General features: G+C 40.1%; 1 protein-coding gene across 1 annotated transcript in view; it reads right to left on the reverse strand.

Moving 5' to 3' along the window:
• The window catches only part of AKAP9 (A-kinase anchoring protein 9), a 109,111-nt gene extending 99,713 nt beyond the window's left edge, over nt 1-9,398 (reverse strand). The window contains exon 1 of the mRNA XM_084260680.1: nt 9,251-9,398. Coding sequence (XP_084116806.1) covers nt 9,251-9,298 — 48 coding nt within the window. The 5' untranslated portion in view covers nt 9,299-9,398. The remainder of the gene's footprint in view (nt 1-9,250) is intronic.
• Between the last annotated feature and the right edge of the window lie 13,576 nt (nt 9,399-22,974).

Raw genomic sequence — 22,974 nt, forward strand, 5'->3', positions numbered from 1 at the left:
TAGTTTCCTCTCTGGTCGTTTAAAATCTCCTAATAACAATGACCTTTCTAAGATGAGTGAGGGAATAGACTCTTAATGACAGCAGCTAGTGGATAAATCACACTCAGTCCCATAAATCTGTGTGCATCAAATTTGCTTAAGTGATCCCCAGCTTGACCTTTTGTACTGTGGATAATACTTCGCTCCCTCCAATTCTGACATTAGACTGGGGGACCTGAGAAGCCCAAGGACAGTTCTTACTATTAAAGAGGCAAAGAAAGCCTTGAGTATTGCTTCCATGTCCTTTTGTACCAGATCATTTGTCAAAATAATTTTGAATTCTAAGCCTCTTCATTGTGTTTTCCACCCACTTTAGTTTAGTGCTACCTACATATAACCAACCACTCATTCTTTCCACTGCTAATAATGAAGATATTGAGCAACACAGGTCTCTGAAAGACAACCTACTTTAAGACTAATATATTAAAACAAAAACAATGCTAGGAACAATTTTTTATTCAGCTGTAACCACCAAATGATGACTCTTCCCAGGCAAGGTCTTTAATTTGCTTGTAAGACCACGTCAAACAGTGTCAAAATTCTTAACACCACACTGACTTTTAGTAAGAAGTTTTGTCATTTTGTCTGAGTCAGCCCTGGTTACCTAAAGCAATCTATATTTAAAGTTGTGCCCAAGGAACTCAGCGTTGACAATTCATTTAGACAAGTCCATTTCCTTTAAAGAGCAATCTTTGCCAGTCCTTTGAGACTCCCTAATGAGTGACTGCAGCCTTACTTATGGTGCATTATAAAGCATCAATGTAGCTTCCAGGGGGCAAGAATTGGTCATAATCATCTGTTTCTCAGAAATCCTGAATACTGATTAGAACCCTACAAGAAAAATCCTAACTGCAGTCAGGCAATTGCTGCTTCCTCTGGGATCCTAATCAATACTCCATTCCAGCTCCTATAGACCATTCTTCCACAACTCATTTCAAATATGCAACTGCAGTTTCTCACTAATTAACTTAAGAGACTACCATTTCCAGAGTATAGGGCTTTAAAGATGCTGCAATACTGAGACACATAACGAAACGCATGAAGAGAATTGGTACCTGAGGATGCTTTGTCCAGACTTCTCTATGCAGCTAATGCAAGAAAACTTAAATCACAGAAGCAGTTGCCATTTCTGGTTTGTGTTGATGCTGCAAGAAAGGGGCTGCAAGAAAGAGGCCGAAACCCACTGTATGTTTTTCCTGATCAGCAGGACTCCCACACTACACAACAATGCATATTTTTCTTTCCTCCTGCACTCTAACATTTAGTCTATTCACTAAATGAGGAAGTTTATTACAAGTTGGCTGAAAAGAGCTGAAGAGAACATTTTATGGATGTTAGAAAAAATATCAACTATCAATGTACTGTGTCTGTGTACTGCTTATGTTACTCTGATTCATGTAAATTTAACTTTTTCCTCCTAAGTGAAAAAAAGATAGAATTAATAACAGAAAAAAAACCATTTTATTTGTATCTATATCCGACACTTGGAGATTAAAAAAAAAAAAACAGAAAACCCCCCACACATTAAAAATTAGAAAGACTATATAAAGGAATGGAATAAAGTTCAGTAAGATCTGAATAGTTTTGCTCGTATTTGATTCCTCATTAACTATGAAGTCTGAAAGAAAAAGACAACTTAGAACGAACAGACTATATCAAAATAAGACTTTATTAAGAACCCACACGAGACTAGCAGTTTTTTCAAGTTGATGAATGCTGTTGAATTGGCACAGAATCATGGAATATACTGAATTGGAAGGGACCATAAGGATCAAGTCCAGAATGCTAGAGGTTGTATCTCCGGCAACAAGACAATAAGCTTTGCAGGTACAGATCAAAAAGGTTAAATTGCATGTCCAAAATTGCCAACACCAGCTGTCTCCAAGATGGACCCACCACTGGCCAAGGTCAGGCCCATCAGCCACGGTGGTTGCACCTCCGGCATAACATAGTTAATAAGTGGAAAAAACCTGCAGTGCAAGAGCAGCTGAAGAGAGGAGCGAGAAGATAGGAGGACCAACTCTTCAGGCACCAAGATCAGTGAAGAAAGATGGGGAAGAGGTGCTCCAGGCAGTGGAGCAGTTTCTCCTGCAGCCCATGGAGCACATCATGGGCTGTCCCCCTGCAAGCACATGGAGGATATCAGTGGAGCAGATATCCACTTGCAGCCCATGGTGGACTCGACACTGGAGCAGGTGGATGCCTGAAAGAGGCTGTGACAGGAAGCCTGCACTGCAGCAAGCTCCTGGCAGGACCTGTGGCCCCATGGAGAGAGAAGGAGCAAGATTGCTGGCAGGATTTGCAACCCTGTGGGGGACCCATGCTGGAGCAGTTCATGAAGAACTGCAGCCTGTGGGAAGGACTTTTGTCAGATGACTTCCACCCAGTTGATAAAGGTGTTTTCACAAACGTTGCTGCTGAGATTTTCAAAGCAGCCTAAAGAATTGAGATACCTTTTTAGGATTTTACTTCCGGCCACCTCTGGGCAGAACTGATTAAAACTAAATTTTCAATGCAAAAAATGTGGGTATGTTTTTTGTTAGGTTTTCTTCTTAGTAAGTTGTAAAATATTTTAAACCAAGTCAAACTTGGTTGTACTTCATCATTTTCCCCATCTTGTTTAAATTATTTTTACATGAATTCATACCATGTGGCATGTCTGGCACTGAATGGACAGAGTGAGAATAATGCCCCCAACTCAGCAGGTTTCTGAGAGACAGCTCTGTGAGGAGCTGGGCAGACATAAGGAGAGAACCAACTGCATGAATTTCATGCTCAGTGTGCAAGACTTGACAGGCTTGTATTATTTTGACAGGCTTCTATTATTTTTTACACACTGCTGAATCATGATAGAAAAGTGAGCTCACACAGACATATTGCTCCAAAATTCCAGATATGTCTGTTAATGAGGGGTGAGGTGGGGGGGAAGCAGTAGCAAACAACCCAAAATTTAGTTCCTGGAATATTATCCCAATAACGAAAGAAATCTGGAAAGCACACCACCTTTTGAGTAGTCTTGTATCTGTAAACACAGCGATCCGTGCCAGCTAGTGCAACGTACTACTGAACATACCAAGACAGGGTTCTCTCATCATTGTTACAGAGCATTACCTGTAATAGCAAGCTATGTCTTCTAGATACTTTCTTAACTGAAAGTACGTATTCTCTGTGTGTGGTGCTAATGTTAAATTAGCTACTTCACTTAGACAATATAAAGGTATTTAGGAACACTGAAATATTTTTCCCTTGTTCTGTGGTTGGGCACTGGGGGTTTCTTCACAGAGAAATGAGTTTAAGGACAAGAAAAAGCTTCGGAGAACAAGACCAGTATTAAAGGATAACTACATTGTTAAATCACAGCTTAGCAATGATGGCAGATTTGAGTAAACTCTTATGCAACTTGTTCTGTTTATTCTCTACACCACCTATTTTATCAATATTTGCACAGAAACCTACTCAGTCCCAGAATCTTATCTACTCTGCCTCTTCAACTCCACTAGTCTTTTTTACTCTTCAGCAGGATAGTTTTTATCAAATCTACGCTTTCCCATGGGAATGCCACCAAAACAGTATATATTCTCTATAAAATTACTACCTTGAATTGCAGAGTCTTAAAATTTCTACATGTTTTGAGATTTAGAAGCATGGTCAAAGAGACAGCCTCTTCTTTGCTTGGTGATGATGCTACAACTTAGGGTTGTTACAGCTGTGACTTGATCACTCCCCCACCTTCCTAAGCTTAGTCTTTGGTTTCCAGAGTCTCATGTCCTTTTGCCCAACTGAGTTTACGTATCACCCCTGTAGCAATCGATTATATAGATAAAATAGTTTTATCTCTCAAATGCATATAATTTTTTTTCTAAAATAAAATGCAGATATTTACTGTTTTGAACAAAAAGAAAAGCATGCATAATGAGGTGAACACCTCAGGATTTGGGGGGTTTTAACCTCTATTCAATTTCTGCCCTATCTGCTTTTACTCAAAGAGTTTAATCCCACACATTCTCTCTCCAGGGTAAAATTCAGTCCTTGTATCTGTGATTTTCTCTTCAGACATCTTAAATTTACTCATATTCATAATCAAATAAACATAGGCAATTCAACATACCTCCTACTATTTGCATTTAAAATTGACAGAGATGCAAAGGAGAGTAGATTGAAGCCAGTAAAAGAGGAGGAGGATCCAAAGAACACAAATTCAGAAGGACCTGAGAGAAGATATAGCTCAGCAATACATGGTGAATGCCTACGAATCAGGTACAGGCTTGTAAGGATCTTCATGTGCAAGAAAAAGGGTTCTCAAACTGTCTGAAAGCAGAGCTCCTCGTTGTAGCTTTTTTTCATAGTTCCACTGCACACTCCTGTTGCCCTCTCACTTCCTCTGTTTTCCATCAATACACGCACAGCACCTCCAGAGAGAGATGGAGCCCAGCACCACCCTCATTCTGTTAACTTTTAGCCTATAAAGCTGCTCTCCTCCAGACTTTATGAAGAGTGACAGCAATGACTACAGCTTATGATGAAATTAGCACTTTGTGATATGGCCAAATACAACTTATTTTTAGAGAAAAGCAGAGTAAGAAAATGCAGACTGAAGAGGAAATTCTTGCTTCCAAGATTCTGTTTACTTTTGTTTGAGTTATTTGAGGCAGACAGGGGATAAACAAAATAAACAGTCTACACCTGAAAGCAAAAGATGTGTTAGCAGATCAGCTCTTTTAATGTATTTAATTTGTCTTCTGTGATGAAAACCCCTCAATAACCACTGAAATACTGCTTTTTCTTCCTCTTCAGGTAAATTACAGGGATTTTAAAAGGACTGTTCTTTACAAACACAATTGTTATGTTAAATTTTTCTCGGGGGTTTACATTAGAGCTTTAATCACTGTGGCAGAAAACTAATCCATGCTTCCCTTGAGTCTTCTATTTTTTTAAAAAAATTATCAACAGCTTTCCTTAAAGAAATCCAGAATTGCTCAGTCTGAAGTGGCCAGAGACGAGGAAGGGAAATCTTTTCTCCTCTCAAAGGAGTAAGACATGTGAACACAAAAAGCAAACAAACATTCTCAGACTCTTAGACAAAGTTATTTTAATAATACACATCACTTACATCTCCAGCCACATGGGATATTTGCATGCATCACCAGAAAGCAAAATAAACAATTATTTCTTTTTACTATTCAATTTGTGAAGATAACTTGTCAAATTAGTCATATAACCTGTAATACTTGTCCACTGAGTGCCACTAGAGCTTCCCAAAGCAACTTCAGTGTCCATCTGCTCAACAATTCTCTGGTACAGGTCAAAAGCTGTAACACTACTTATACTGTGCTCAGCTGCTTAACTAAGCCAGGCAGTTCACTAATTACTTAAGGTTCTTCAACAATTCCATGGTTTCTTCAAAAACCACTAAAAGCATACTTTTGAAAAGTGGGGCGTTAAATTATGTGTTTCTGATGTTAGACCCGAAATCCTAAATCAGCCTGTGATAATTTACAAAGTAAATTAGTCTCTTTCCCTTGCCCACTACTCCCACCCTCCCAGAATAGCTTACATTCACAGAGCGTGCCCTTTCTTCAATAGAAAGTTGAACACTTCTCAAATAAAGAAAAGGCAGCTACTGAACTGCTAAATAAATACATAAAAATAAAATAGCCAACTACCATAAATAGTACTTCAGTGTTAGATGAGATTTCCAAGCAAACTGATGCATACATAGTATGCATACACAGAAATGCCACACAGAGATCTTCAACCATCATCCTCTGTAGACTTTTGTAAGACCAGGTGTATCTACCTAGCACAGGCCATCAACAATATTCTAGAATTTTTTAAGCAAGGCACAAAACACATCTGATTGATTTCAAAGTTCACAATGTCTTGGGTCATTGATCAACTTAACAGCATGTTTCTGTTGCTGGCACACATCATCTCCCTCCCACTTTCTATCACAGCCAACCCTGTTCCCCTTAACTAGCTTTTCGGACAAACACTTTTCTTGCTCCACCATAATCAGATCAGAATCTCAGAAGAAACTGGTCATCTGGGGAGAAGAGAGTTCTATAAAGGCTCAGAGAAACCATTCAAATGGGTAAGGGAGACAGACATTTATAGAGGCTGGGTTAATATATAGCACATTTACCTTCTGGCAAAGGAAAATTAGTAACTGTAGGGCCGGAAAAAGGAGCACATAATTTACTGGGTTTAACTTTGTGCCTCCCTTGCCTATGTGGGTTTGTAACAGACACAACAGCAACATATGGTGCAACCACTTCATAATAAGGACTTGGCACAGTCTCCAAAAGTCAGCAGGTACACATGAATGTTAGTGAGCCTCTGTCAAGAGCTTTTTATTCCATTTTTCAAATGAGATACTGGTAAAGGCTGTGTGGTCGCACAGAGACCCCTTCTGCCCAGCTTGAGGACATTGAATGAAAGATGCCAAGTGTAAAATTCGCAATGCAGCTTCTCATTTACAGTAATGATAAGGGGGGACTCAAAAGAAATACGCTTCTCCATAAGAGATCTATGTGGAGAGACAGAGTATTAAGAAGGCAACAAGAATTAAAAAACATGAAGGTTACATTGCAGATAAATTCAGACAAAACCAACTCCACAGCTTGCCTAATCAACATTATGATCAGAAACCACCAAATGATTGCTTTACAACAAGTTCACATTGTTTAAAATTCACCTACTGAGCTTGGCAGTAGTTAGCTACCTACTTTTCAAGAAAACCAGAAACCACACCCAAACAAGAATCCAAGTCCCAGTTTCAAATAACAACTCCACTGTTAGCAATGTACCAGCCATCTCCATGGCACCAACTACACTCTTTTACTGGTCTCCCAACTACCTGCATTCACCCTGCAGTTTACCTAACATTTTTCTTATATTAAAAATTTATGATTTCAGGTGGATGAATCAAGGTACCTGTGGTATTGCGATACCTGTGCTTTCAGCACAGTAACAACACGTACTTTAATATATTTTTCCAACAATTTTATTTAAACAACATTCAGTACTTAGGCTGAAAAGTTTTTTGTATGCTTGGTGCTGTGGTTTAAGGAAAATATTGACTACAGCCACGCAATTTTAGGAGACATACTAGTCATGCTACTATGACTGAGTTTCTATCCTTGCAAATGAGAGAAACAGCTGTGGGAGAAACTCCTGCTTCCATTCTCTGGTAACAAAATTTCTGCTTCTCCACCTTTATCAGTGACACTTGTTACTGGAAGACCATGACCTAATCTCCCCAGTACAACACATTTCATTACAACATGTAAAAAAAAAGGGGGGGGGAGTGGCGCCCAAAAAAGATAACACAGAACACCACTGGAACATCTGAAAAACCTAACACTGCTTTTACAGTCCCTTCCCATGTAAATCACACATAGCTTTAAAGAGTTATAAAGACTTAAGCCACAAGGGATGGTCAAAAGCATAGAATATGAAAGTCTTCAGATGAATACTTACAACAACATCATTAGGTTTTTAGTCAGGAAAGACTAGGAGAAGGGTGGGAGTTATGACAGTGCTAAAATGCAAAATAAATTAGTAAAGTGTGTAAATGTCTTTTCTCAAAGTAAGAAGGAAGCCATTGAGGTCCTGCTGGAGTCCTGGCTTTTGGCTCCCTTTTCAGTAATTGTAATTAACTTACTACATTAATCCTAGGACAACGTGGACAGAAGAACATAAATTCTCTTTATAAATTCATTATGGGTTACAATTCTGGCAATTTAACTTCAACCATTTTCTTTACAAAATGCTTTCCTAATTTTCTGCTAAGGAATTAACCAACCTGGGTATGACAGAATGTGCTGCCAGTACTTAATCCATCCCAGTGCCTTTTAATATGTTGTGTAAACACTATTCTTGCTCTAAGCATTTAAGAACAGGTTTTCCTATATAAACATACAGCTCCATGTAAGAGTTTCCCAGTGTACGTTTTGAATGCTTTCAAAAGAAACAGAAATTCTTCAAGTTACAAAGTTTTTGCCTAATGCAGCCAAATACCTATCCAATACTCAGCTGAGTATTCAATAGATCACATAAACAAGACAATGATGATGCTTCATGGTTTCATCTTCAGCTTGTCTTCACGCTGTCCATACTCTTAGTTCCTGCCAAGTTACATGCCAACCTTTAGCATGCACTTACAAACTTCTAAACTCTTAGCATTTAGCAATGACTGCTGGAAGGAAGCACAGGATACCTAATGCAAAACACTAATTTTACCTTAGTTTCTTACAAATATCATTAATTATCTCGATGAGCACACCAAGGTTTTCTTTGAAGGAAAAAAAACCCACAAAAGAATCTCCCAGAGTGTGGTAACTCCGGTCTGCTGCCCAGAAGGCGAAGTGCTTTACAGCCGGTGCGCGCTGAGCCATGCTTAAAGAGTAGAATGATAAGCTCCCCGATTAACACTTGGGTAAGCGCTCAGGGCACCGTCTGAGCCTCCTGACAGCCCACGAGGCGGTGACGGCTGAACGCGGGTGTGCGGGCGCCGAGGGCTGCCAGCGGCCAAGGCGCAGAGCCAGGTCCTACAGGTAACTCACGCACTACCGGCGCGCTCGGATAATCGGCTGAAACGCCCCTCACCGCATCACTGCGGGCATCTCCAACGCTCGGCCTCCTAAGGCTCTCTCGCCGTATTAGTGCGGCACTGAGGAACAGCTGTCGGCTTTGTAAACTTCCTTAAAGGTTTACAGGGAGTTTCCCAGGCTTAAGAGGCACACGGAATTCGCGCCCCGGGTGCGAAGCGGTAAGGAGGTTAACTCTCCTCCTCGGCTCTTCCTCCACTCAGCGCCGCCAGCCGAGCGGGCCCCGGGGTGGGGGGGGCTGAGAGGGGGTGTGACGGGGCTAGGGGCGGCCCGGGCTGTCACCGCCCGGCCCTGCGACAGGCACCTGTGGCGCTCGCCACGCCGGGCGCCCCTCGGGTCTCGCTGTCACCGGCCCCTCGGACCCACACCCGGCCGAAGAACGGCCCGCGCCTCCCCGAGGCCAGCGGGGGGAGCCCGGGGCGGGCAGGGAGAGAAGCACAAAGCGCCTCCCTCTCTGCCCGCGGCTTTGTTCGCGGCGGGGCCCCGAACCGAGCCCCCTGGTGCAGCCGCGCTCCGCCGCCGCCCGGGCCGGCCCCGCTGACTATCGTACCCCTGCTCCGCCGCGCTCCCCTTAGCCTCCCCGCCACGCCGCCGCCTCTCACCTTGGCTTTCCCAGCCTCCAGCTTCTTCAGCCGCTCCTCGTCCTCCATGGCGTCAGTGCGGGAGAGCAGAGCGTTACCGGCGGAGGGAGGCGGTCCCCACTCCGTCCCCTCCCCGCAGCCGGAGCGCGCACGACCGCTGCCCGCCGCGTTCCGTCCCCCCTCACAGCAACGACAGCTGCCGCGGCTGTGCAACCGGCGCCGCCATCTTCATCTCCACGTAAACACGCGGCCGGGGAAAGTGACGTCGGGGCCGCCCGCTCCTCCTGCTGCCGGCAGCTCCACCTCCCCACCGAGCGCCGGGCGCTTCTGGCCACCGCCCGCCCGACTAGCGACCGGTCCCGCCACACCGGCCCTGGAGGAGCGGGTGTGCACCCCTCCAGGCTGAGAGGAGGAACCGAGGGGCAGCCAGCTCCCGGCACAGCCGCCGCGGAGGAAGGGGGACGGTGTCACCGGCGGGCACACCTCCCTCCACACCCCTCCCCGCTCCTGCAGGCGGCTGGGCGGGGGGCTTTCTCTTCCCACAAAAGAGCTGCTGCGCAAAAAGACGCCTGGAATCTGTTGTTGCTTTGATACAAAGGTCTGAGCAGACAATGGCTGAGTTTTTGCAAGACCGCCGCCTTCCTCTGTCTGGCAAATCCAGCCTCTCTGGCTACGATGCTAATTTTGACAGCTTTCAGTTCCTCGGTGTTCGCTTGCTCCTACGTCCGGCTCACAAATTGCAGGCGTCCTGTCGCTTGGATCCTAAAGCTTGGAAATACACGACCAAGCTTTTGAGCCTGTGCCGCAGGCTATGTAGGGATGACAACAAAGGATGTGTAGCCTCCCTCCCCCCCGTTTAAATTACTTAATAAGCACTCGTCGGAGGAGTTGAAATGGGTGTGTGAACATCACAATGGGGAATATGGCAAGTGGCAATTAAATGCTAATGCAATTTCTATACCTCGGCATTCGATACAAAGCAATATTCGTGAATTACTCAATACTGTCTGGTAAGCATGAGCCTTGCGAATTTCAATTGCGTGCTCATGATGTGCTTTTTCTTTTAGTTACCCCTGAAGTCGGGTCCGTTTCTGGCGGTGCGACGGATGGCACATTCCTGGCAAGGCTTTTCTTACTCGTCTGCAACAGCTGCGTGTGAACAAACGGGTTCCTTATTCTGCATTTGGAATCATTCTGCTTAATTAAATGCAAAATATACCTGAATAAACTTAGATCTCAGCCTTGCTGATCTTTTAAACGCAATTCACTTAGTATTCATTCTTTCCTTGCTTGAGTTTACCAGGAAAGGCCAGATATGCCCCAAACAAAAAAAAAGGACAAAATATTATTTGCACAGTGTTACTGACCAAGACCAAGACAAAAAATTCCAAGCATCCTAGCAGCAGACTTCCACACCCATGTTACTGCCAAAGTAAACTAAACCTACAGTCTGAAATGTTTTAAGAATTTCTACTCCTCCTAAAAGATAGAACACTTCTCAGAAAAGTCTGAACTCGTTTGTTGATCAATAATGTGCATCCCTGTATTTACAAAAGTCATCTACCTTCAGTCAAAAAAGAAAATTTTGTCAAAAGAAGAAAATACCATCCATCTAGGGTAGGGAATGACAAGTGTCTGCATGATACTTTGTTCCCTATTTGAAGCGAGCATGTGTTTCAGTTAAAGTTCTCAGACTTTGCTATTGCACTAGAGGAAAAACAAGTTATGGAGAAAAACAGCAAATGAAAACAAAATTAAGAATTAAGGAGGAAATATTTTATATGACTATTTATGTATTTTATACAAATTTGAATCTATTCCTTAAAAATTCCTTCTCAAATTCATAAATGAAAGGGGTTTACACAAAGTCTAAGACATTTGAAGTTTTTACCGGTAAACACTAAGTCCTGGAGGCCCCTCAGGGAAAAATAAATCACCTTTTCTGTGCCCATGATGTTTCTCTTGGCCTATGGAAGTCACTGTCACACAACCAGCTGTTAGGTGTCAGTAAAATTTCACACACACATGACACCATGATAGTAATTTCTTATTCAGTAACTATCCCATTTAAAAGATAATTACAAACTTCCCAAATCCCATAATTAAATGAGTTCTTGAGTTAATGCTACAAATTAATGGGCCTAAACACCCTCTCAGTTACAGACTTATATCCATGTAATTCTAATGGATTTTAGTTAAACACCTAATTTGTGACAATGAAAATCATGAAAATCAGACTGACAAACTGTAACAGAGTACTGTGGAAATCGCTACAAGATAAAATATCCCAGGGAATAATATTTCCATATTCTTTCAACATTAGAAGAACTGAACTTTCTCTCCTAGGAAAAAAACTAAAACCCCATAGAGTATGATTTCCTACTTAAGCTATTGAAATCCTTATTTTACCATTTATGCAGGGCAATCTGACTGGAATTTGCAACTTGGTTAGTCAATTAAACTTTCAGTTACAGAAAGGCATTAATGCTTTCTTAATTCTCAGAACTAAGCAATAATGGTCGCTTGCCTAAGAATGCAGGAATGCCCAAGAGTCAGGCTAACAACTGCTTAAAAAAATTAACTTTGTAACACACTGAATTCACATTAAGTGAAGCATGTGTAAACTGCTTTCAACAGTAGCATCTGTGAAGTGAAACAGATTAACACAGTAAAAAATACAGATCAGACATTCTCCAAAATAGCAAATGTTTTGTCCCAGGCTTATTTTCATATGCAAATGTATTGGTTACTGGAAATGCTCATAAAGACCTGCACTGAACCGTATTCAATTATCAGACCTAATTTTTAGTTGTATTTGTCTATAAACAAGTACAAAGGCCTCTTCACTTACAGCATTTTCTCTAACACTGAAACTCCACCTTCCTCCTACACTTTCTGTTCCCTTCATTCACTGTTTGGGGAAGATATGCCTGAGGACTCCCATTGTGGTGCTTTAGTGGACTGTGAAGCTAATAGGCAAAGTCGAAGGACCACTTTGTGATAAGGTCACAAAGTTCTAGTTAGGAAATTCAAATTCTGTCATAGTCCACTGAAGCCAGAATCAGTGGGCTGTCAGATCATAACATGCTGCTGGTAAATCATGTGTGTAAATAAGATGCAAAATGACAAAATATCACAGGCCTAAAGAGACGATGCAACCTCTTCCAACAGCCGAGGGGCTCAGATATTGCATGTTCTCTGGTGTCGTGGTTATCAGCAATACCACTTAATAATGAGACTATCAACCCTAATTTCCTTCAACAAAAGAATGCTTATTGGAATGGAAGACTCCTACATGAACCGCAGAGGATTCCCTGAATAAGCTTGTAAAAACAGTGTTACCTGACTGATGTCTTCCTAGCACCAATACAATGACCATGCTACTTTGTATTTCTCAAGGAAGTGACAAATGTGTTTAACTGTAAATGTCTATATTTGGTCAAAGTTATGTGGAAAAGGAGTAGTCCTGCAAATGGATATGCAACCTCTGATATGTATGTCCAACAGATCTCCTGGACAAACCCCACCTCGCAGGATAACGCATTCAATTATAATGAACATTAAATGGATCTAGTTTGAAAATAAGAAGCACTTCCATCTGAAAGATGGCCAAGCCAAAGGTTTTATTTGATCAGGATGTGGACCTGCTTTCATTGAACCTAGTGGAAGTTTTGTGACTGATTCTAAGGCAGGGCCCTAGTGTTTCCCTGTCATAGTCTTATAAACCAGAATGATTTGCCTCCACCTCAGTGTGAGGTTGCACAAAGAGTATGATGTTAACTTAATGGCTAGCTTACCTGTGCCTTTGCCACAGTATGCTGTGCCAGCTCTGTTCCCTGCCATCTGCTCTGAGCTGCACTGAGCATTGGTTAGACACAGTGCTGCTCTGTTGGCATGGTTGCAGTGGGCAGGTGATTTGGGTAAAATGTGTAAAGTTCATAATTTTAGAGACCTGTTGTACCTATTGCTGAGGGAGGATTACAAAATCACACTAATTTGCTCTTAGCAAATGCAAGTCAACTCAGATTTCAGGTGGAACATGGTCTACTGTATTTAAGTAGTCTCACCACATGTTAAAAAAACATTTTTTAAGACCTCAGTCACTTTCACCTCAGAGATTTCTGGGGTCTGTTATCTATGTTAGAACTACTTTGAACTGTGTTTTAGAAACAGCCAAGTGTTCTCTCCTTTGAAGTTGGGAACAACAAATACCATTACAGAAAAAATAGTGTGGCTTGGTGGTTAATAAGCAGGTGAGGTAGAGATGTAAGGAAAACATGATTTACAGCATTTGGGTTTTGGTTTGGTTTTGTTTGGGTTTTTGTTGTTGTTGTTTTTTCTTCTGAGAATCACTGGAGAAGCATGTTTGTATGAAAATTATTAAATGCAGTGACTGGCAAGTTTATATAAATCAAGGTTCCATCTAAGAGCTCAAATTTGTAGTCTCTTGTATGTATTTTTTTTTTTTTTTTAGTGAAAAAAGATATCAAATCCTGTGAAACAGCATGGGCACTGAGAAAGAACATAAAATGTTCCAAGAAGAAACAGTTACAAAAAAAAAAAAAAAAAAAAAAAAGCACAGCAGCTGCTGTGAAGTTATACAAATTTATATTAACCACTGCAACCCATGTCCTACCAAAGGTCTGTTTCCTGTCACCACTTAGTATGAAATTTTTTTTTCCCTAGGTTAAAGTAAGTTTTATTGAGTTTTGTTACAAGAAGTGACAAAAGAAATCAGATGCTAATACCTTCTATACACATATGTGATCCAGGCATTCACTTAATGCATACATAAAAGTGGGCTTGCTAACATGCTTCAGTCACACATAGTCATCTCCAACACAAAAAAATTGTTTTCTTGGTTCCAAACATGAACAATTTTCTTCTGTGAAGAGAGTGAAATAACTGATACAAAAACTTGTGAAGTACTGAGCCCTTGAGATATTACAGTAACACTACCTCCTGGAGATGTGTGCCTTTGTTTTCTGAATCCCGGAGTTCTACAATTTATAGTCTGACAAATTGTAAGCTCCACATATCTATTTTTAGGCATATTTGAGTCTATTCTTTATAATTTAATTTAATTAAGACAAATACTATGATACTTGATTGCTGCTTTGGTGTAAATACTGTAGCTAGGAAGAGACAAGGCTCTGCAGCTACAAAGTTTTATGAGATGAATAATTTATTCTGCAGGCATAATATATCAAGGTAGGTAATTTAAGTAAGCTTGCAATGTATACAACTAACTAATTAAATGTCTCAGAAGCATCAAATTGGCATCTGAAATTTGAGGTCTGCATAGGAGATTAATTTCTACTGATCATATATAGAGAGCTATTATAGTATACATTTCTTTGTATTTGTAATTGGTCACAGTTGTCCAGGTTTAGATAAAGGTTCAGAATATGATTCTTTTATGTGCATTCCATATAAAGGTATAAAAATTATTTTCCTACTGTTATGGTATTTTATATGGTCAAGTGTTATTCATGAAACTCCATTTGGAACCTGGAAGAATTTACAAATTTAACAGGATGTCCACAAGTTTCAGCATTCCCAGTGGGATGGGTTTTTTTTAGAAATTCCAGAATTTCCAGTGCTATCTGAGATGAAGTGCTCAAGGCACCAGACCTGGCAGCACAATTGCAAAGTCTGAATAAACTCTGGCTTCCTAAAATTCTATTTTAATATATTTGGGTGCTAAAGTAGAGAGGACTCATTTTATTCATATTTTAGCAAGGCTCAAAATACATTAAAAATTTAATTACTTTCATATCCTAAATCATTGTATCATGCTGGGGGCCATGCCTTTTTAAGCATTATTTATGGGGGGAAAAAAGAGCTGGCATGCTGGGTAATCCCATAAGAATGGGCAAGTACAACGAATTTCCTGAGGCTTAGCTTCAATACTTATAGGGAAATCTTGTTCTGCCAGCTCAAATACGGAGTGCCTCAGGCACAGCAGAGCTGTGAGAAGTGTGGACTTCCAAAAATGGGGTATCTCACTAACACCCTTGCAAAAGGGTTTATTACTAGACAGCTACAAAACATGCTGGGTGCACTGCAAATGCCCACAGACCTAATCCATCAAGCCTTATGTCAGGAGGAGAGAAAGAAGGCAGTATGGCCACCTTCCCACTAAGCCACTTGTTCTTTCTGCTTTACCCACAAAAACGGTCTGTGTCAATGCCTGATCTGACAACGTGGCTGTAACTGTGGGAGCTTTACAGCAGATATGATTGTTTGTTGAAAGAGGGTTTTTTTTTTTTCCTTATTTGCACTTTTGTGATGGCAGGACGTCTGCTGCCAGGCCAAGCACTGGCTGGCCTGTGGTCCGTGCTAGCTCTCCCTCAGTGTGACTGCAGCTTTTGTTGTTACCACACTCAAACATGCTCTTTAAACTAATTGTTTTCTACCTGCTGCTGCAAACTTAGCCGTCTAAGACCTAAGTACACGGGGTTTGTAGCCCATCCCTTCTGTAATCGACATCTTGGTGCTAAAGGCTCCCCCAGGAGGCCCGTATTGCCGCCCTGGGGACACCCCTTTGCTGGTTACAGCTGTGAGGAAAATCCAGGGATATTTTTATGTTATGCTGCCATCTGCTGTCAGGTAGCTCAATTACAAACAAAATGGTGAGTCAGGCAGCTCTGCGAGGCGGCAGCACTGGGACAAACCCGTACTCGTGTAATGGCGGTTTGTGCCTGTGGCGCTGGGCGCGGCCCGTGGGTGAGGGCAGGTTTCCCCGGCCGGAGGGTCGCTCCGGACAGCCACATTTTATTTGGAATTTAAAAGCTGGAAAGAGCACGGTGAAAACCCAGCCCCCGTGATTTCTGGTCAGCTCGTGTGACCTATAGGTGAAAATAGGTCCTCGGTGAGCTTTGACACAGGCTCATGTAAAGGTGTGGACTGCTTCTGCAGGACAGTTCAATGTATCAAAGTGATTGCACACGGTTCCCATCTCACGTATTGGCACAAAGGAAAAGGAGAAACTGGAGAATTCTTTATTGTTGTCGCAGTAACAAGGACGTCAGGTAGCCTGAGTGCCTTCCCACTGCCTGCATGCAGCTGCAGCTTGGCAGTGAGGTGTTATGAAAATTATTAGTATTCATTATGCTTAAGTAAAAGTAAAGGACAACCCAGACTTGGAAGTAAGGGCTTTGCTTTTAGGAAGTTTAGAGCTGTCCATGAAGGATAAAGGATACTCCTGAACAATTAAGGTAAGGCCAGCATCCTAGCCCCTTTGACATGTCTTTGAAATCCTCCCGGCATCATCTGGCATCATACATATGTAATTACACCAAGTCTGACTTCAGGGTCAGCTGGATCAATAGACAAGCAGCAAGAATGCCGCAAAATTATAGTTGCTTTGCAAAGTTTTATTGTGATTAGTAATCAATAGTGTGGGTATTGGTGATCATTCATGTTGAAGGGTGTAAAAATGTATAAAACCACATGTGGGGTGCCTCAATTTGGCAGGAACACCTCATGCACAGGAATAAATTTACTCTGCTAATTCCATACATAGTGTCCTAGCTTCTCTCCTTGGTTGACGTGGGTAATATTTTGTGTCAGAGGTGAAGGTGTCAGAGGTGAAGGTGACTGCAATCTGGCTGCTGTGCCTCTTTGTGTCAGAGTAGTGGTGAAAATGGCCAGTCTGTGATCATCCAGGGCCAATCTGTACAATTTTTTTCCCTGTGTGTGGGGTATAGCTCAGTGCCAAGCAATGTAAAGCACTTACCAGGCCAATGACACAGATAAGGTCAAAGCCGGGGAAGCTTGCTTTATGGGAGGAAAAAGGCAGCTAGTTCAGGACACTGCTTCTTTCACTTCTTTCATAGTGAAAGAACTGTGAGAGCTTTTGCTCTCATTTTATTTGATGTTTGAAGGCATAAGATGCAACAGTTTTGTAGAAGGAAGGAGAATGTTTAGCTGGGTTGTTATGAAGAGAGATTGTACTTCTGACACATAGATAGAAAGGTTCCTGATATAGATAGCTAAGCAATATTGGTTAGCTAGTAAACTTAAATGAAGGACTTTAGGGGTAAAGGGAGAGAAGAAAACAGTGCCAGAACTTGAATTGTGTTTGCTTAAGGAGTAGCCTCAGTCATATTGATCCAGGATATTACATGACCTTGTGTTCTTTGTTGTATATTTCAGGAAATGGCAACAATGTCTACAGTCTGATGTGGTCCCCACAGGCTCCTCAGTTGTTGTGAAGATGCAGATGGTGTGTGATACTTTGTGTTCATGCAACATTGCAAGTTTAGGTCTGTAAAGACTGACATTAAATTGCTGAGGAACTTCATTGAAACACGCCGCACTTACAAACATGAATAGACCTGACATTGCACTCCTTTAACAAAAATTGTGGTGACTTTCACCAGCAATCTATGTAATGTGCTCTGGGTGTTGTGAATTAATTGCTATTATCTTTAGTAGTGGATAGATAAGGATCAATGTATGTGTGAGCTTGTTACTTGCATTCAAGGGGTTATCTCTGGGCTGTTAAGAGTTTTAGTGTGAATTCACTTACCTGGTTTAACAATGTGAAGATTCAATGTAATGAGTTTTGTTTATAGCTGTTTGAATTAAACCTGGCTACCATTTGGAAAGAAAAGACTTGTGGGAGAAATGAAAGAAGTTTTAATTTTTTTTTCTTTACAATCTTGGGTATTGCTTTGGTGAGAGCATAGCTTCTGGCCTCTCCTCATCTTATGCTACCTGTTACTTTCAACAGAGACTGGAGACTGAATCAGCTTACCCTAAAGTGTATGCTTACTGGATAGTCACCTAAATAGGACCCTAATTTTCATATCCATTAAATATAATTATAGTGAATATCGCTACATGTAGATTACTGTACTGGGGTGCGTTTATCTTGAGCTATTCTCCTAAATTGTTGGTATGACACTTGTGGAAAGGAGTGACCTCCCAGTGTTTCTGTTGGTGTTACTTCCTGGAGTGCCTATTTTGCTGCTCAGAATCTGCATGTTTGCTGTTAATTATTGGGTTTTTTAAAAGGGATATTTAAAATGGTGTTTTTTACAAAAGTAAAGATAAGCTGCTTTTAGAAACACAGGAATATTGTAATCTTGAGAGATCTGAATCTCATTCTCCTATTCAAAAACCTATTTTATCACTTTTGAGTTTTTTTATCTTTTGAAGCTTACCTTGTGAGCATATCCAGCAGCTAGATTTTGTACAGTTCTTTTAAAAAGCATGAAAAATCCCAGTTTCAGTGAATAGGACAAAGGTTTTATTCACTTCAGCAGACTGCTTGTGTCACTGGCTGAGAGAGTGTGCTGAGATTTAGGACTTTCAACATGGGTTTTGGCACTAGGAGAGTGACATCATTTCCTGAGTTCTGTGACTATGCTGGAAAATTTTTTTAAAATGGGATTTTTAAACAACCAACTTTATTTAAAAGCCCATGAAACGACACATTATGCTGAAACTCAAATAGTAAATTCTACATTAAAAAAAATACTTCAAACCAGTGAAGAGGAACCCTGAAAAGGTGTGTCTCATACAGCTCAGGAAATTTTTTATGTATTGCCATAATAAGATTTTGTAAAATAGTTAATATTTATAAAATATATTATTTCTTTGTAACTGTGAAATAAAGGTGTTGCAAACCAGAATCAGATGTTTGGATTGGATATTAGAATGGATATTAGAAATGGATATTAGAAAAAAATTTTTTACTGAAAGAGTTGTCCGGGCCTGGAACAGGCTGCCCAGGGAGGTGGTTGAGTCACCTTCCCTGGATGTGTTCAAAAAAAGGGTTGATGAGGTACTTAGGGATATGGTTTAGTGTAGGATGGGAATGGTTGGACTTGATGATCTTCAAAGGTCTCTTCTAACCTTGTGATTCTGTGATTCTGCGATTCTGTTGTGATACCCAGGTTTTACCAGCAGAAATTCCTTTGGAATGATATTTCTGCAGAAAAACAGCTAGATACTGTTCTTCCAGGACTCCTTCCTGAACTCTTATTTAGAAAGCATATATAAGGCATAGCTGTGGAGTGTTGGAGCAAAAATTTATGCAACATTCTGGACAGAATTTTAGTTGCCATAGTTTTTACTGGTTCTCAGGACTGTCTGCATGAAGCTGAGTACCCTGAGACTCTAAGTTCATCCAGAATTGGAAAAGTTTAGCTCAGGATTCAAGTCACTTTAGCTATTCCTTCTTTGAAGGTTGGCAATTCTGTTTTACATTTCTTATAAATTATGCTCTGAAACTTTAATGTAACTTAATTTGGCTCCATGACAAGATCAAATATCCATATATTGTACTTTTGAAGCACAAATTAACAGTTTGATTTACTACTAGCTTCTAGGATGATTTTGAACCAAAAGTTTAGATAATTGCTTGACTTTTCTTATTTTGGTTTGAGGTTTGGTTTTGGTTTTTTTTTTTGGTTTACAGTCTGTTGCTAATGTGAAGAAACAAAGAAGAGCCTCAGTACATTATTTGATTTTTGTTCGACGTGGTTGTCTTGTGTGTATTTTCTCTTTCCTCACCTCCAAATGAAGAACCATGCAAGAGTAGCACGAGGGTATGTAGAGCTTCTGATGTCTGTGGCAGTTAGATGATTGATACACATGAAGAACATGTTTCTCTAACACAAATGATTTCTAGCTATTGGATTTTCAGTGGGGGCTGTATTCAGACTGGTGCCTTCTTTGGCTTCAGAAAGAATAAAATGAGTTACTGGTGATGCAGAACCACATTAAGAGCAATGTGACGTGTTAAAGTAGATGGCAAAATAGGAAGACATGAACCATCAGGTATTAGGAGATTTGACTAAAAGAAGGGCCTGAAGCAATTACTGGAGACTAAAGGAGCTAGCAAGCTGCTCATTACCATCAGCATGTAGCATTAGGCATGGGTCTTCCTGTGAATTTATTGAAAAACTTTGGGAAAAATATTATCATGGGTGATATGAAAAAAAGATTCTAGAGAGTTTCCTAGAGTCCTTTCTTCATTCTTGTAATAGACAGCAATGTGCAGAAAGAATAATAGTGGGTTTTGCTTTGTTGGGTTGATATCTAAAAACCTTTGTGACAAGTTGTAGACAACACCACAAATATTTTCAAGCAGAGTCAAACAGGTAGATGACATACCTGCTTCATGAGGTCAGCTCTACACTGTGAAAATCAAATGGGTTTTTTTGAAGAAGATAATTTTTAGTAATGGCTTATTCATTCTTTGGAGCTGAAAGTGACAGCTAGCACTGATTTTCTCTAGACACCCTTCAAAGAGAACAACTGAACTGTTATCCTTGGTTGTGTGGCTGATATTTTAAACTTACCTAATAAGCACATTGAAAGAAATCTTTACAGGTGTCATGGAGAAACTGCATTCTCTTGATTGTGTTTTTCAGATGTATTTTTTTCCTACTGCTGAATTGCAAGACATTCAAATACATACATACATGCACCTGTTTGCTGATCACACAATTGATCTTGCTGAGTCTTGGTAAGTTTCTATTGCTTTGTTTCCTCCTCCTTTTTAGGCTATAGTGTATAGTCTAAAATCGCCTGTCTTTGGTGAGAAGCCTAGGCAAAATCTAATCCACTAACTTGTATGTACATAGTTTTTTCAGTTTACTTTTGCTATTGAATATTTAGACTTTCTAGATCCAATTTTAATATCTAGGTAACAAGAATGATATTGTTCTTCCTTAGTTGCCTTCCATAGTTGTGTTTGTCTTACTATTTCCTCTTGTTAGGAAGGCCTGGAGCAGGGAGCCTGCCAGGAACGTTTGATCCTGGCTCCTGTAGGGTGAAATGTTGAGGCAGGTTGTATTTGTGTTTTAGCAAGAACCTTAGTTTTATTTTTTGTCTTAGCTTTGTTTCAAAAGCTGGTGTAATTAGAAGGTTGACTGTTCTTTACAGTAGGAAACCAGAGTGCAAAAAAAGGATTTTTTTTATTATCTAGCTATTAGTATTTAAAGGGACAGGTCATATAAGAGAAAATGGATGCACATTCCTCAGGAATGAATAGAATTACCTGGTTTTAAATCTAAGGTAATCTGTATTTGCAGTTGGTACATAAATAAGTTAAGAAAGCCTAGTAGTTTAGAGAGGCTGGATTGATTTCTCTTAGCATTATTTTCCAGTAACTAAAAATGTGGAGATATGCCTAGATATTACAGTAACTGTGTGAAGACTTTTTGTCCATTTCAACAATAATTTTTAGGCAATGCTTTACTTTTTTTCTTCCTCCCCCTTTATAGTGAATGCATAAAAGTTACCAAGAAAAGTTAACATGGCATTTCTAAGACAGTGTAAAATAGAATGACCAAAGGTCTAATAACTACTGCAGATCAGTGCTTGAAAACAAATACTTCAGAATGTCAAGCTGCATATGTATTCCTTGGCTCTGAGAGAAACTGCAGTAAATGCTGCTTTTATAGAGAATTTCTCTGACTGCCAGTGGATGAAATGTAGCACATTTATAGGGAGTGAAAATTGGAATGAAACATGCCAGAGTAGAACAGCAATTACTTCTCTTTTACCAATGGGAAAGAATGACTATAATAGATCATTAGGACAATAATTGGAGATATGTTTGAAAGATGACTTAGTTGTTAGAAGTTATAATTTAATTAAATTATAAATTAGAACTAGTGACAAGTTTGCATATAATTCATTCCAGCAAAATTTTTCCCTTAAGGTATATGCATTTTCTTATTATCTAAGTAAAAAGGGGATAAAACAAAAATCCTAACTTTTTTTTATTAGTGTGTATGTTTAAGCAGAAATTTTATGAAGGCAAAATACAGCCCTAATAGCTCTTAAATGGAAAAAAATGGCTGACCACTGGTTACTAGAAAGGGTAAAGCTCATTCTGTTTGAAGCGTAGCAGTAGGCCAGAGTGTGGAATCCTTTGGGAAATATTTAATGTGATATTATATTCCAACTAATTATGTATGAAATAAGATGCTCACGGTATGTTTCAAATTAGCCATGGCCTTTCTTGGTAGGAAAAGATCACCGATTAGATACTTATGGTTATAAAGTCAAAATATGTATCTCACTAGATGCTCATATATCCTGCCTCATTTTGTCATCTGAATGCTGTTCAAGTCATCCTGGTATATATGACTTCCAAACAAAGTTATTCTTTGATTGTAGTGGTTTTTAATTGAATTTTGCAAGATACAGAAAAATGTGTGTCCTGTCAGTGTGACCATCAATGTTAGCTTAAAAATGAATGTAAAAAACTTTGCAATTATATGTGAAAGGTGCATAAGAAACATTTTGTCATTGCACAGTTTGTTGGATTTAAAAAAACCCCTAACTTTCTGGATAAGCTATATTTCCTAAATTATCTTCAGAAAAGCAGAATTATGTTTTCAGTGTTCTCATTCTTTAGTTTTATCTTTCCTTACAAAATTGATAGGAATCCTACTAGTAAAGCTCTTTCTAGTAAAGTTTTCTTAACTTCTGCCAGAGGTAGTAAATAGCAGATGCTAGCTTCCAGATGGTTTCTCTTTTTCTACTACAGTTTATCACTGTAGAACTTTCTCAGTGGGAAAAAGCCCACCTTCCCTAAAGAATAAAAATTACTCCGAAAAGCAAACACTTTTCCTTACTCTCCCAATGTGACTACTGACAGTGCAGATGTTAACTCTTAGATATTACAAGGATGACAGCTATTTTAAGGACTGGAACAAGGAATGACAGCATGTTGCTGGAACACCTGAGGAAAAAAATGTTGTGATATGAGGGAA

Source organism: Gallinula chloropus, assembly GCF_964237585.1.
Source record: "Gallinula chloropus genome assembly, chromosome: 2".
In the NCBI taxonomy this organism is placed as follows: Eukaryota; Metazoa; Chordata; class Aves; order Gruiformes; family Rallidae; genus Gallinula; species Gallinula chloropus.